At 40.0% G+C, this 15870-nt stretch overlaps 1 protein-coding gene across 1 annotated transcript; it reads left to right on the plus strand.

Annotated features, from left to right (window-relative positions):
* The first annotated feature begins 2185 nt into the window (after positions 1-2185).
* On the plus strand, positions 2186-14461 carry mlycd (malonyl-CoA decarboxylase). Its single transcript, XM_063903409.1, is given in 6 exon segments — positions 2186-2791; positions 6646-6758; positions 7972-8128; positions 8539-8632; positions 8635-8690; positions 13518-14461. Coding segments are annotated over 6 exon segments (1509 nt in total). The 5' UTR covers positions 2186-2248; the 3' UTR covers positions 14064-14461.
* Positions 14462-15870: the final 1409 nt, after the last annotated feature.

The following is a 15870-nucleotide window of genomic DNA, read 5'->3' on the forward strand; positions in this document are numbered from 1 at the left end:
AAACACAACTCAAAAAGAAAAAAAAGAATGTAAGACCGTACAGTTTGCTGGCAGCTTTTCTTAAGCAAATGCAAGTGAAATAAATAATGAATGTTTGGTTGTAAGATTAAATAAAAATGATGGCATGGATGGTGATGGCTAGTTGTGATCCTACATCATTATAGTTTCCCTTTACTGTTTCATTCGAGTGATATTCCATAATGCATAATAAGTAATACTTACTCTAATGAAGAAAACTAACAGAATGACACCAGTGAGCATGTATAATGTGATTCACCATCTTTCAATAAATGGAATATCATACACAAACGTCAATGAGGAAAGTGCTAATAATTGTAGTAATGGTGAAAAACCAGTGTTCCCATCAGCTTTGTCTGTAAAAAATATGTTTAATAAAACACGACAATAGAAGTGCTGTGACTTATATTCTGCCTTCCTGTTGTGGCAGCTGCCCATCAAAATTGATGTTTTAAGTCAGTATGTCATGCAGACAAAAGTGTTATTTGTTGATTGCTTCACAGGTATTGGATTGTACAATAAAACACATCAAAACAAGGAGTACATAAACGATAACACATGGGCACATGAAAATAAAAATATCCAATCTAAACATAACCTTTTATTTCACAACATTCCCTTCACTTTTTGGTGTCTAAATAAAGTCAGATTTCTAATACACTGCATGTTTTCGTGGAATCAAAGATATTATACACAGATGAAATGAAAACAAAAAAGAAGAGAAAAGTTGACAGCAGAACACAACAAATAATAACAAAGAAACTACCACATTTTCTTGAATAAGCAGCTGTTGACACCAGTGTTCAAATGTTCAGTTTTACAAAATCTATATTAAATTCATATATCTTTATATTTGTTTGTAACATGAACAAAGTCAAGTAATATTAAAATAAAAGCTTTTATTTTTACAATTTCTTAACTATAAAGAATATTTAAGGGTAATTCGAAATGTGTGTTTTATACAGTCTATGTTTTGGTTTTTCTAATCAAGCACCTTGGGGTGATGGCTGTTGTACATTGTAGTCTCTTTGGTCGTTTTGATATATGGCAATTCCTACCCCTACAGACAGTTACACTTGTAATATATTTCCTTTATTCTATCAACACTGATACCTACGGTGGTGTATTGCTATCACACTAAAAAAAAAAATAAGGCTCAGTATCAAGTAATTACGTGAAAGTTTCTTGTTATAACAAGATCTTTTTCACGTTTAAACAAGATAAGTATCACGTTATTACATGAAATTATCACGTTATTTCATGATAATTATATTTTCACGTTATAACGTGAAAATATAATTATCATGAAATAACGTGATAATTTCACGTTATAACGTGAAAATATCATGTTATTTCAAGATATGATATTTTCACGTTTTTACAAGATATGCAACTATCACGTTATTCTGAGATAAGAAATCCACCAAGTCTGACTGGGCTTTCCTCCTGAACAACCCCAAGAACTTCAGTCGCCTCCTTAGCGTTGGCATGCTTATTATAATTCCGTTCATCCTAAGAAATGCCAATATCTCCCAGTGTCTCAGGCCAAGTAGGAAATAAAAGCATATATTATCAGAAACATCCATCTCGGGCAATTCGGTTGCGCGTCGGGCCGTTTTACTTCCTTTATAGGCTATTTCTTTGAAGCCAACGCTGTTTCGTCCATGTCATTATCTTGAAATAACATGACAGTTTTATGTAATAACGTGATTCATATCATATCTTGAAATAACATGATATTGTCATGTTATAACGTGAAAATGTCAGTATCATGAAATAACGTGATAATTTCATGTAATAACATGATACATATCTTGTAAAAACGTGAAAATATCATATCTTGAAATAACATGATATTTTCACGTTATAACGTGAAATTATCACGTTATTTCCTGATAATTATATTTTCACGTTATAACGTGAAAATATAATTATCATGAAATAACGTGATAATTTCATGTAATAACATGATACTTATCTTGTTTAAACGTGAAAAAGATCTTGTTATAACAAGAAACTTTCACGTAATTACTTGATACTGAGCCTTATTTTTTTTTTTAGTGTGATAGCAATACACCACCGTAGATACCACCTGCCATTGACCTCCAATGTAACCATGTACCTGGTACCATTGCACTTGTACTGTCTCTTTAAGAAACCCGGAAGTGGTTCCCTTCTGTGTGATCACTGGTCGCGGGTCCCAAACAGACAGCTCAGCTCCCTCCCGGCGATGATATCCCATCCTGCTATCTGGGCTTTTCGAAGCAGTGTGAGGTGCTGGCGACATCGGGCTGTCCTCAAAGCGGCTCTGCAGGCCTCGGACGTCAAAGCTTGGCGTTGGTATTCGAGCTCATTTCGTGGTGTCACGGGCATGGAGGAGATACTGGCGAGGGTCGTTGCACCTTTACCCACTTACGAAACGAGAGATAAGTCCCCTCCTCCTCCTGAGTCGAACAGCTTGGAGTTTATGCACTTCTACAGCAGTCTAGACAAGGAAGACAAACTTGGTTTTCTCACAAAGCTGTCTCAGGATTTTGGAGTAGACCATAAAAACCTTTCAGAGCTCGCTGTGAGGCTGTTGGATACCCAGCTACGAGACTTGACTACCATTTTGCAAGTTGAAGACAGGCTGCGATACGGCTTGACTCCCCGATATAAACAGTTGCTTAATCATATAAGCAGAGTCGAGGGTGGAGTGAAGTTTCTGGTGGATCTCCGAGCCGATGTGCTTGAAATAATCTCATCAAAAGCTAGCGAGAGTCCGCACATCAGGGTAATGCATTTGTTTACATTTTTCTACGGGTGCTCGCACAAGTCAATAAATGCAGTTCGCGTTTGGCACCTTCGCCTAAATAACGGACTCCAAATTCTTAGTGATTTAGAACTAGTGTATGTTGCATATTTTAACAGCATTAGGACAAGGCTGAGTATAGCTGCTTCAGCAACTCACAATTGGCACGCCGTGCTCCCATCACATGGATCACATTTCCTCACAGAGTGTGAATGCCCTTTGCCCCAGTTCACTTCCTAACTAAACTAAAAGGATCTCAAAATGTCTGTTCGTTTAATGGATTTCCTCTTAGCTTAGGGTGCTTTTGCAAATAGATAAGGCCAAGCTTGTGTTGGCACAAGTCGCTGCCAAGTTCAATTTCAGGGCTTCCTTCACATTTCCTGCTCATCTTGGCTGGGCAGATTCTCTTAAAGCACTGTTATGAGCTGCCTTGCTGTATTACTCTTACGTTATTATAGACCCAATACTAATATGTCATTCTATACAGAGGCAAGAGCGACTCTTCCCAAAGCACAAAGCTATGTGAAGTGCATGTACCGTAGATGTTTCGCTAGAATTCTAACTAAATTATAATTTGCTCTTTTTTTCTAACAATTTAAGAGTGCAGCTTATAATACAACTACACACAAGGTTGCACAAATCCAATAGTGTTTACTTGTCTGACAGTTTACTGATTATTAATGTTCATAGTCCAACTGTATATATATATATATATATATATATATATATATATATATATATATATGTTACTGGTATATTTTTATTTCTATTTCTTCTCTGGTAATACTTTAGAATTGTTTATTTCTTATTTTTATTTTATTTTCTACTATGTGCAATGACTTGTTTTGTATTGTATTATGCTGCTGCAACACAAACATTTCCCAGTCCGGGATTAATAAAGTAAATCTTATTTTATCTTATCTTATCTTATAACCAACTTGTTTATTTCTTGAATTACTTAGTTGTCCCCAAGATAAAGAATATACTGTATGTTATTATTTGTATTAATGGCTTGACAGAGGTTACATAACTTTGTTTATCCGCAATCGTTCTTGCTTGTGTTCTTTATGTTGGCTCAGGGCCGAATTTCTAAGTCGGAGTCCTACTGAGTATCTGTGCTTGAAGCTGCATTTATAAATGAACTAGAGGCTTGCCGGCTGGTGAATTGTTATTTGTGTGTCACAGGCCACCACCAGCTCTTTTATTAAAACAACAATATGTCCAGGAGCCCCTATGTGTATAATACATAGTACAAAAAAACAACCATTCAGCAGGATGCTTTGTTTTGGTATTTGAAAGCACAATTTTGAATTTAGTGGCCGTTTAATCCAAAACATACTCTGCTTTTGTCATTGTTGAAAAGCTGTGTCCACTTTTCTTAAACACACTGGATGAAATGCAGTTTTGTAAAGCTGTTGAGATGTAAAATCAAGATACCAAAATTGTTGTGTTTGCTATCAAAAATAGTGATGGTCTTACCAAAACTGTCCTGCTTGAGATTATCGTGTACCAGTTTTCAGTGAACTTCCATTATTGATGTTGTGCTATTTTTAGACACTGATTGATCATGGAGTGAGAGGTTTTGTATCATCTCTGTGGTCAGTTGTTGTGTTTTGTTTTGCTTTGGAATAGAGCGTTGTATGATTTTTCAAAGACCCTGGAATTCTAGCCTCTTCTCTTCGGCTCAATACTTATTTTATTCCTGCAGAGAGGTGGTTCATAATGCATTTTATCTCAATAACCCAGGCCCACTGAGACCTTTTGTAGCTTATAAAAGGTCTAAGCTACCTACAGAGTACTCGTACTGAGTGCTGACCACAATGGTCTTGGGGGTGCACAGCAATCTTTTCTTGTTATTGCCAGAATTGATTGAGCTGAAAATGAGAAAAGGTCGAAGTTAATACGAAGCTTTTGGAACATGTATTGATGACATGTGTATACCAGGGGAGAGAAAAAATGTGCATTCAAAAAACTAATGCAGGTTACCAAAGAGGGCAAAATATATGATATCATTTTTTCAAGTAATGAAAGTTTGGATTAACAGGCGGAAAAATAGTGTGGTTCTTGCAAGAGTGTCTCTTTGAATTCTACAACAGATTAGTCTCTCTTTGTTAGGTAATTGATTTTTGATGTTCCTCTTCATTCCTTTTACCTCCAGGCGTTTCCTTCTCGTTCATCTCTCCACAAACCTAGTGGATGAGAGATGTAAAGCTGAGTAGGAGACATCGTTTTAGTTGTCTCCTTGGGATTTAAGTATCAGCAAGGCTATTTTTTCCCCACAGAAAGCCTGCCGGGTTGACAAGTGGCACGCAGCCTACTGGAGTAAAAGTATTGGCACACTCTGAGTTTGACCTGTGATCACTTTGGCACTCCGTGGTTGTTTGGCCTTGGATAGACAGAGTGTTCCTTCCAGGCACTGCAGTTTCCATCGCTCTGTTTAATCACCAAATAACTGCAGCTCAAGGTAACAGAGGCTGTATCAGCTCACAGCATCACAGCCTCGCTGCATTGATACAGTTCCAGTGTCAGAAAGTATTGCTTCATTTTCTTTCTAATGGAGTGCAGGATTTTCTACTTTTCCCTTTCCTCCTTTCCTCCATGCCTCTCCTAACCCCAGGCTTTGAATGCTAGACCCCCTCCATTTCAAAAGACTTCATCTTCTGCTAGGTCAATGGAATACACATTTCAGTTCGGCCTTCCTTTTGTGTGGGTGAGAATTGGCTACCCAAGGCAGAGGCTGCACTCTCAAGGGTTGTTTATGCTCTGCGTTTTCCAAAGAAATACCGAGCTGGGATTATCAGCCACCATAGATTATTTCTCCTCCGGCAGCTTGTGAGGTTAAAAGAACACACATACACACACATATAGCATCACACAAGTAGTGATGGAAGTTTTGCTGAACTTTTATTTTATTCAGAGTGTTACTTTTGATTTTCTCCTCACCCAACAGAATTTTTCTTGCGTGAAACCTCTCAACCATAGAGCTGAATAATGCAGAGCCTGATGCATATACGTGGGGAGGAATTTCAAATGTTGTTAGCTTTGGTTTTGAAAGTTTCTCGCAGAGAAATTCAGCCAGTGGCTTTCACACCATGACTGTACTTGAGCTTGTTTGCATTAGCTATTATTATGACTGACAAGCCGGCATTAAAGTAAGCCTGGAGTGAAGTCATTCTATGGAACAGCCAATATAAGCTGTATTTATGTGTTATGAGTGTGTCTGAGTGCATGCATGCCGTGCGCTTGTTTGTGTGTTTGCAAGAGATTTGCTTTAAATGAAGTCTGACCTTTGTCGGAGAACAGGCCTGCTTTGAAATGGCAAGTTGTTTATTGAAGTGCCTCCTGTACACCCATTGCAGTGTCAAACAAATCACAACTCATAATGTGAAAACATTCAAACACCATACAGACACCCAGGGGACTAAACACCCCGCAGTGTGTAAGATGATGGTAAAATATTTTTTATAGCCGCCAGACAAACTTAAGTAACTTGGCTGTCAGTCAATAAGTTGGCACTGGTGAGGTTTTTCCTCATTAAAGAGGTTTATAAGGCTGTAATGACTGTGTTTATACTTCTTTTAATATTCATACAAAAGCTGCAATCTCTGCTAGAGAGTACTTTTATGTTGTTTCGTTTTAATGAGATAGAAAAGATTGATAAAGGACAATATTTTCGTATATTCGTATAATAGTTATCCTATAAGATGTTCCTGCTTACCAGTGTTTCATTCAAACAACAGACCGGCTACTGACCTGTCACAACAAAGGAAAGAATGTAGTGTGTAATGAATTTTTAGCTGATGTAGATTCTAAACTCTGCATGTTTTCTCTTCCAGGACCTGAACAGCACACTGAAGAGCTTGCTTACTGAGTGGTTCTCTGTTGGTCTGCTCCGACTGGAGAGAATCACATGGCAGTCCCCATGTGAGATACTGCAGAAGATCAGCCAGTAAGAACATTCATGCTCCCTCTTCTCCACTTTCTTACTTTCTTCCTGTCTTTCCCTCTTTGATTTCACAACAGTCTCTTTATTTACATCCAAGCTATTTTCCATCATCTGAACAGACGTATGTAGGCATTCCTCTACATGCCTTTACAGCGTTCATAGCATTTAAGAGTTTTAAGTAAGTATTTCCAAAACCAAAAATAAGGGGAATGACTTACACAGTGTGGTTAACTTAAGTGGCTACCACTTTGAAAACCTTAGCCAATGCAGAAGTGCCCTATCCTGCATTGTTTCAAATGATCAACACTAGTCAGCAAAAAGTAGTCCGATTGTATAGAAGTCTATGAAAAAGAAACCTTCCTCTCCCTTGATTTACTACACAGGCTACAAAATATAAAGAAATTATTCAATGCAACATTGAATAATAAAATAAGATTATATATATTACATTTAAAACTGATCTCTACCCCTGTTCAACTAACCCAAATGTGCAGTATCACAGTCTTTTACGAGACGTTACGTAACCCGCACAAGTTGACGTTATTTATATAATTCTTTTATTATTTATTTGTATTTATTATCTGCAGGCTAGGGTGTAATGATTAGATATTACAGTTTTAAATTTAACACTTGACAGTGGTATTGAGTTTTAAAGTACACCACAATGACACAAATTAAAAGTGATTTAATTCGCTAGCCTAGTTCAGTCAGACACTCCACATATTAACATAGAACAATGAGTGATGATTAGATAACTATCCCCCCGAGCCTACAGATGGAAGCTGGGGAGGAAGCTGGGGTAGTTGTGGGGCAGGCGAGCATCGCCAACGTGAACGCAGCAGCAACAGCGAGGTGAACACATTAGCAGCGTGGAAACAGCAGTAATAGTGGCAGCAGCATTAGTGAGGCAGAGGTAGGCGGATCCAGCAGCCTAAATAGAGCGCCAGATTAGGAGACTATCTTTGGTTGGTTGCAAGTATGACGAGGGGCGTTATGTGCGAATGTATCATCGAATTAACTGCCTGAACTAGCTCGCAGGCTTCGCCCCTATTTGTCTAAGTCTACCTCGACCTGAAATCAAAGAATCAGTGTTTTTTTTTTTTTTTTAATACCTTAATTATTTAAATGTGTCATGGCATTGAAACGCATGTGAACCTTCACTAAGGTGGGCGAACGGTTAATAAAAAAATGATCTTTTATATCATCCCTTTTCAAGATATGAGGCAGTGCACCCTGTGAGGAACTGGAGTGACCTGAAGCGCAGAGTGGGGCCATACCGCCGTTGTTTTGCCTTCACGCATGCCGCCATGCCAATGGAGCCGCTCGTTGTGCTACACGTGGCCCTGACTGAAGATATCTCTGATAACATACAGGTTAGAAGCCGCCGCCGGCTGCTGTAACGCTTTGTTTCACTTCATCACACCTTGTAGGATAGTTAAACAACAGGGATTTACTTCTTTGTTCTTCCTCTCAGTTGACAAATGGATTATTGCCGTGTGAAAAACAATACGGAGACCTTTAAACTGCAGATCTCTCTGGGAGCAGCATCTACAGTGCTTCTCCCCTTTCTTTACAGTGAGGGAGGAAAAGGGAGTTTGACAACATAGCAATTTGATACTATTCCATGGTGTGAAATAGCACAACCATACCCACAGTTTTGCTCCAGCAGCTCTGACTGTAAGTCACTCCTGCCTAGGCTGCATCTAAGTAGAACAAAAACACTGAGTATGGGTTTGTAACTGGATGAGTGACCCAACAAAAATGTTTGATTTTTTTCTCTTAGAGCATCGTCCGCGAGTTTTCCACTCTGGAATCTGAGGAGGATGTGAATAAGATAAATGCAGCCATCTTTTACTCCATCTCCTCCACCCAGGCTGGCCTCAAGGGGTGGAGCTGGGAAACTACCTCATCAAGAGAGTGGTGCGAGAACTACAGGTGAGTGCGGCTTGATTCTATATTGTAGTGTAATACATTGATACAAAAGGATGCAGCTTTTAAAGGGGCCCTATTATGCTTTTCTGGGGTTTCCATCTCCTGTCGTGTTATATAGGTTTTAGTGCATTTAAATGGTATGCAAAAGCTAAAATCCAAAAGTTCCCTCAAGAGGGAGTTTCTCTCCCACTCACTGTAACCAGAAGCTCACCGGTTCCAGGCCCTGAAAGACCAAGTCCTACCGAGGTGTCGCTGAGCAAGGCGCTAGGATGGGTCAAATGCAGAATGTATATTTTCCCCCTCTGTGGGACTATTAAGGGTATATTTCTTTCTTCCCCCCCGACTCATGAAGTCATTGTGACATCACTATGTAACACTCACGCTTCTATTGGCTAGCGCTCCGTCACATAGTTTGTGATAGACTAACGGGTGGGACATCTCTAAGCAGTAGACCAATCACAACAGAGCGAGCTAATCAATTGGAGCAGACTTGGCTCTGGTTTCAGACAGAGGGTAAAAAGAGGTGCTGCAGCACAGGCAGTATGAGAAACATAAAGCACTTTGTGCACATTAAAGCATGTAAACATGTCACGCTTAATACAAATATGAAACCTGAAAATAATCATGAGATAAGATAAGAATGACTTTATTAATCCCAGACTGTGCACCTTTTAATGAGTTTCCAAAGCCATTCCTACTAAAAAAAAATAACCATTTTAATTTAAAATGCATGGATAAACATGATGTTAAGATGTTCTAATAGATCTTTTTGCGTAGTGTATGACCTAATATAATACAGATGTTATAACATTTTTTAAATGAGAGATAACGCTAAAATTAAAATGATGGCATTTCCTGTTAAAGCCAAAGCCATTGTTAAGTTCCTATTGAAAGTCACACTTGTTATCTAAGAGGCACCCAGTCTTATCAGTGAAGCCTTTAAAGCACTCTGTCGCTTTTATAGCTTCACAACACCTTATCATTGTCAGTGCACATGACACATGCTCAGATACAGCTGTTAACTCCTGCAGGGCCCCAAAGCTCCGCCCCCTATGGTGTAGAATCAAACAGTGTTTGTTTCTTATTGATATTTCACTCTGTATGACTCACACGCTAAAATTAATTAAAAAGCTCTACGGTAGCCCCTCAGGTGTGGCCCAGCTGTTATATTGTTATTCCAGTGAGAAATGTAGCTGCAACAAGCAATATTCTTGTTTGATTGCTTCTCAAAAGTTCTTATTTTAGTCTCGGAGAATCATAAATCTCTTGCTTGTTCCAGGACACACATGAACGCATGCACAGGAACAGGGCGATAGCAACTAGATGAGCAGTAATGAAATCTCATCCATCCCTCTCAATAAGCGTAGGAGAGTCCTTCATGTCGGGCCTCTTCAGCTAGCACTTGCTAAACGATTGGAACATTGAATGAACATCAAAAGCCACTCTACCCGACAGATGGGAAGCAGCTCTTTACACTGTATCCTAACAAAAATCAGGTTTCTGAGCTTTAAGCTGCTTCTACTTCATCTATACGAGTGGACTGTTTTGATTGGTGCAAGCTTTTCATTGACGTCAACATAGTGTTTTGTTAAGGGAGCGCAGCATATATTGTGTTATGATTTGTGCTTTACCGTTGGTGCTGTTTTTGTCAGGTTGGAAGGTAGGTTATGTAATTGTACTTTGTTTTAAAAGCCTCACAGATCTGGGTCTTCATAAAGGGGTCTATTAGCTTTGCAAGGTGGCATCTTCTCCTGTTGTCTCTCTAATGCAATATTAATAATCAAAAACAATTGGTGTGTTTTTTAGCTTCTCTATACCACCCCGCAAAAGCACAGAGCAGTAACTAGAAAACGTTGAATTCCTAAAGAAATGTGTTAGAAATGTTTCAAAAAGTTTACAAATTGAAATACTCCCTCTCTTTAAATTAAAAAATGTAACTTAATTTTAATTTTTACCTTCGAATTTTCACAGAGACTTAATGTTTTGCTGGGTCTTCATTTGTATATCAAAAAAATAATTCCATTAAAGCATAAGATGGCAATTACTGCCTTTCTGCTAAACAGTTTTTGACCATATAGAAGGTTCATCCTCTGATATTCTAACCCTAAGCAACCTCTTTTCTCATGCATAAACCTGCTCACCAAAATGTACTAAATAATTATAATAATTTATTTTATTTATGGGCGCCATTCAAAGCTCTCAAGGACACCTTACAGAGCATAATTAAAAACAAGCAACAAAGAAGGTCAAACAGTAACTCGATACTTAAAAAAACAAAGGCTTAAAAACAACAATCAGTTTAGAGGAATTATGATAAACAATACGCCAGTTTAAAAAGCTGGGTTTTCAGGCAGGATTTGAAGGTTGAGAGTGAGTCCATATTGCGGATGTCTTGTGGGAGAGAGTTCCAGAGACTAAGGCAGTTACTTCTACTAGCCAATCAGATGCAGAATAAGGTGGTCCACGGTTTGCAATAGTACAAAAGAATATCGCGGTAACAGTTAGCCATGTTCTTCAGTTTGTTGCAGGGAGACTGTATGATTTCCGAGAAATGGGTGTTTGTTTTCAGAGTAAGGTGCAGGCCGTCAAATGGTATTTTGGTACAACGGACATTTTCTTGCTATTGGTGTTTCATTGCAAGGGATTGTGGGAACATTTGGCAGCCACCTTACTTCTTACTTCCTTTTTGGTTAGCCCTTTTGCTGAAGCTGTCTGGATGGCTGACAGATGAATATGTCCTCTAGACTAGAGCAGATTTTTCATCCCTTTTCCAAACATAATTCAAACATTTGTGTCCTAAGAACGTTTTATATTGTAGAAACGATTCCAAAAAGTCAGATTCTGGTTGTTAAACTCAATTTTGACTGAATATGTAGCTGCTGCATTTTTCAGACTTTTTTCTGGACACTTTAATCTAAAGAACCCCATGAGGGCAATTATTTTTTCATATGACCCGAGTGGGAATGGAACCCCTGACCCCGACAGTGGAAGTGCAATGATCCACTCTCGAAGCTGGGGAGCTGCCCAACACCACCCTTTTATTCTGCAGAGGCCCTGGCTTTCTGACAGACTTACATAAAGGTGAAGACAGGAGCAGTGCAGCCACACAGGGACCACTATGATGATGGATAGATGATAGAGTGGAAAAGATAAGGTCACAGTGGTGATTTAAGTTGACGGGAGGAGGTCTTGCTTGTCTTTGTAGATTGGTCCCCGGAGCACAGGTCTGGCACTGCTCCTCCTCTGTATCATTTCCTCCCTGTTCCTTTAAAGTCTTTTTACACCAGCCTTTTCCAACATAGGAGAGCCCACAGGTAAAAGTTGGAGTGAAGAAGGTGAGATCATGACACAGTAGAGAGAAGAAACGGAATGGAAGGACGTGAAAAGTGAGAATTTTTAGGTGAAGAGAGGGTGAAATCAGGATGAAAAACGGAAAACAATGTAGCGGAATGACCGGTCGCACTCGGCGTTGTCTGGTGCCTTCACTTTTTATCTGCAGCCACTTTCAATCCTCCGCCTGCCAGGCCTCTCCCTCACTTATCAGCCCAGATGTCGGAGCAAGGACATGGGCAGAGAAGATGAATGGGGATTTGAGTGAGAGGAGAAGGTAGCAGGGTGTAAGAGAACTGAGGGAATGGGTGGGTTTTATAGGCAGAACCATGGGGAGAGGAGATTCAGAGAAGAGAACAGGTATTACAGAGTGCAGTGGAGGAGGAGGATAGAATAAGAGGAAGGGAGGGAGGGATTGTCCATCTCTAGCAGCTGTGCAGATTTCTGAAGAAATGGAGTCGATATGTAATGCCTTTTCTGTCTGAGGAACTGAAGGCCTGAGCAGCAGACTGAGCGCAAACGAGAAAATGTTGTTTTGTGTTTTGATGCTGAGGTAGAGCGCTCATCTCTCTTATTTCCGCCGTTTCAGACCTGGAGCCCCTGCATTCTGCTGGGGATCGAATCTCTGCTGCCTGTCATCTGTTTTCTTTACACCGTCAGCCTTGTTTTCTCATCCCCATCCTCTCTGTAGCTTTGTTTTCCTCTGTCAAAGCTGGTCTAGGCAATTTAAGCATCTCTGCATGTAAACGGTTCTGCAGAGTTGTGTGCCTTAAATATATATAAAAAAGAAACCATTTAATTCCCTTAAATACATGACTGTTTTTCCAAACATTTGTGCATACCATAGGTCTTTGAGACCCTCTTTACATCATGTATGAGGATATACGTTAAAATAACCTTGCCCTTCAAAAGCAAACCTTTCTTTTCTTATTTAAGTGCCAATTAATTGTATGAAAATGCATGTCCTGCTGTTACCTGCATCCAGCATACTGTGAAAAAGACAAGCCATTATGTAACTCAAGTCTCTTAAGACCCTTAAAAACGTTTTTAAAAAACAAGAGTTTCAGTAGTTTGACATTCTGATGCCAGAGATACTTTAGGGGAATTCAAAGCAGGTTCAAGTCCAAAAGTATTAGACATTGTAAAAACTTCTACTTTCTGTGTCTCTAAAAACCTAAAGTATGTATGGGTTCTCTTCTTCTCGTATAAACACACCTAATATTTTCTAGCATTTGAACTGTCTGTTATAAATGTATCTTTTTAATATACACACACAACAGCTATTACACATCTGTCCATCCTCGGAGAGAGATCCCTTTTCAGTTTTTTCTTCCATTAACTGTTGGTTTTCTTTTAGGAGTTTTTCCTTGTCTGTTATAAGGGTCTAAGGAAAGAGTGTGTCATATTCATATTCTGTACAAACTGTGAAGCCCATGAGATAAATGTAAAACTTGTGCTATTGGGCTGTATAAAATAAACGTCTTTTCTCATGTCTCCCAGAGCGAGTTCCCTCACATGGCCATGTTCTCCAGCCTGTCTCCAATTCCGGGCTTCTCCTCCTGGCTCCAAGGCCTGCTCAGCCAGTACAGGAAGGAGGGCCGGGGCTCAGACCTCCTCTCCGAGCAGGAGTGGAAGGAAGTGGAACAGGCCACCGACTCCGCCCCGGGGACCCCAGCCATGGAGGCCCTCCGCAAGCTGATCACCTCCAGCGAATGGATGCGTTCTGAGCGGCTGACCTGTGTCCTGGAGCCCGTCCTGATGCGTCTCTGCGCCTGGTATCTCTACGGGGAGAAGAGGCGAAGTTATGCTCTGAACCCTGTGGCCAACTTCCACCTGCAGAACGGCGCCGCAATGTGGAGGCTCAACTGGCACGCTGACACCAGCCCGAGGGGCGTGGCCAACTCCTGCGGCATCATGGTGAACTATCGCTACTTCCTGAGCGACACGTCGAAAAACAGCGCTGTCTACCTGCAGAATAAGGTCATCACTGCTTCAGAGCAGGTGCTGGGGCTGGTGTCCCAATTTCAGAAAAACAGCAAACTCTGAAATGGACACGAGGATTCACCCAAACTAATCCCTCTGTTCTGTTTGAATGCACATTAATTTAACCTAGTTTGAGACTTTTGAAATGTCCAAACTGAAGAAAATCTGCTTTTTACTCAATGGACGACGGCTGATCTTGTTTTGAATTGAAGTTTCTCACATGAGGCGTCTCATCCCATCTCCTGCATGTAGTGCATAGGTTAGGCTTCCCGCCTCATCGGGTTTCTAGTTGAAGCCGTTTGATATTGTGTAAGTGCCTCCCAGGCTGAGAGACTGTAGCTAATGAAGCACGATGCATCTATCAATGCTTTACATGTTCCCGGATAACAGTGTGTGTAATGGTGAAGCGGGAGCAATGAGGGAGTGCAGCTACTGGAATAAATGATGTTTAGATTCTTTCATTTGGCTCAACTGTCTCTCTGCAAACACGTTGATGAATGGGAGGGCATTGGATTCTATTTTTTCTTAGATTGAGTTTATTTACACCTGCTGTTACACTGCTTATCGCAACTGAAGCTCAATACACAAAGGGATAAAATCACTGGCTGGAAATATTATTTCTTTTTAAATAACTCTAAACAAAATTGTTTTTTCCTGCTATATATTTTACAGTGACTCGATCATTCTGATCCACTGGGCTCAACACCCCTGGCACCCCTATTCAAGTGATTTTCTTTTTGATAATTTTGCTTTCACACACACATACACACACCACCTCTCAAGAGAGTCATCGCTGATGTTCTGCCTGCTCTGTACAGGTGCCAAGCAGGGCTCATATCAGCCCACACTCCATTGTTGTGAAATAATATATCACAGCAAGTTGACTGTGAAATTACATTTCATCTCTCGGAGGAGCCAAACTTTCTTTTTCTATTTCTTTTTTTTTTACACTGTCTGTCCACCCCTCCCCCCCTCTTTTCTCTTCCAGTGCCGCTCGGTGTCCTGGAAACTAATGGAGTAAGAAATAAAGGCAAAGTAAATGAGTAGATTGATGGTGTTCAGTTGTGAAGGAAGCGGGGGGGGGGAGTGAGTAAAGGAGCATTTAAAGGACAGTTGTTTAAAAGGATACCCTTGACAGACAGTGTGAGGAGATATTAGGTACATACCTCACTGTGCGGCGCGGGGGGAGAACGACACTATCACGCCATCTTACGATGGACAAGCTCACTTATGGTATGGGTTGCCATGGAAACAACAATGACATATTCCAGACCTGCTAATCGGGGCTTGTTTTAAAGCACCAAGAACGACCACTGATAGTGACCACAGAGCCATTTGGGTTCAAAGTCCAACAGTTTTTAATAATGAACTTTCAGAAAAGTATATTATGTCGAACAGTAAAAGTAATTACTTTTTGATGGAAGTCGGTCAGGTGTTTCCCGTAGGACTCAGAAGACAAATTACTCACACATCGAGCAGTTACAGCCCTGAAATCTGATTTATGGTCATATCAGGTCCCGCTAAATTAAATGATACAAACCTCCTCAGTGGAGACTTAAGAGGACAAATCCGCTTCTCATGATCTGCTTTGAAAATGGCAGTACAAATGAAAGGAATCTGAAATTACTTTAAAAATAAACTTAACAAAGACAACCTTTGATAATATGAAACGCCTGTCATCAAACGGAAGTATGACTGGATGGCTTTGTAGAGGCAAATGTAGCAGCATGTATTCTGATCACCGACAATTTCCACGTTTGGCCAGTGTCTATTTAGACTAGTCTTCAATTGTTTCTAATCAGATTGCAGTTTTGTCACATTTCCAGCCAAGCACATGTTGATAATGGATTCACAGCCAAGTTCAATATTG

The sequence above is a fragment of the Eleginops maclovinus genome, chromosome 2, assembly GCF_036324505.1.
Source record: "Eleginops maclovinus isolate JMC-PN-2008 ecotype Puerto Natales chromosome 2, JC_Emac_rtc_rv5, whole genome shotgun sequence".
NCBI lineage: Eukaryota > Metazoa > Chordata > Actinopteri > Perciformes > Eleginopidae > Eleginops > Eleginops maclovinus.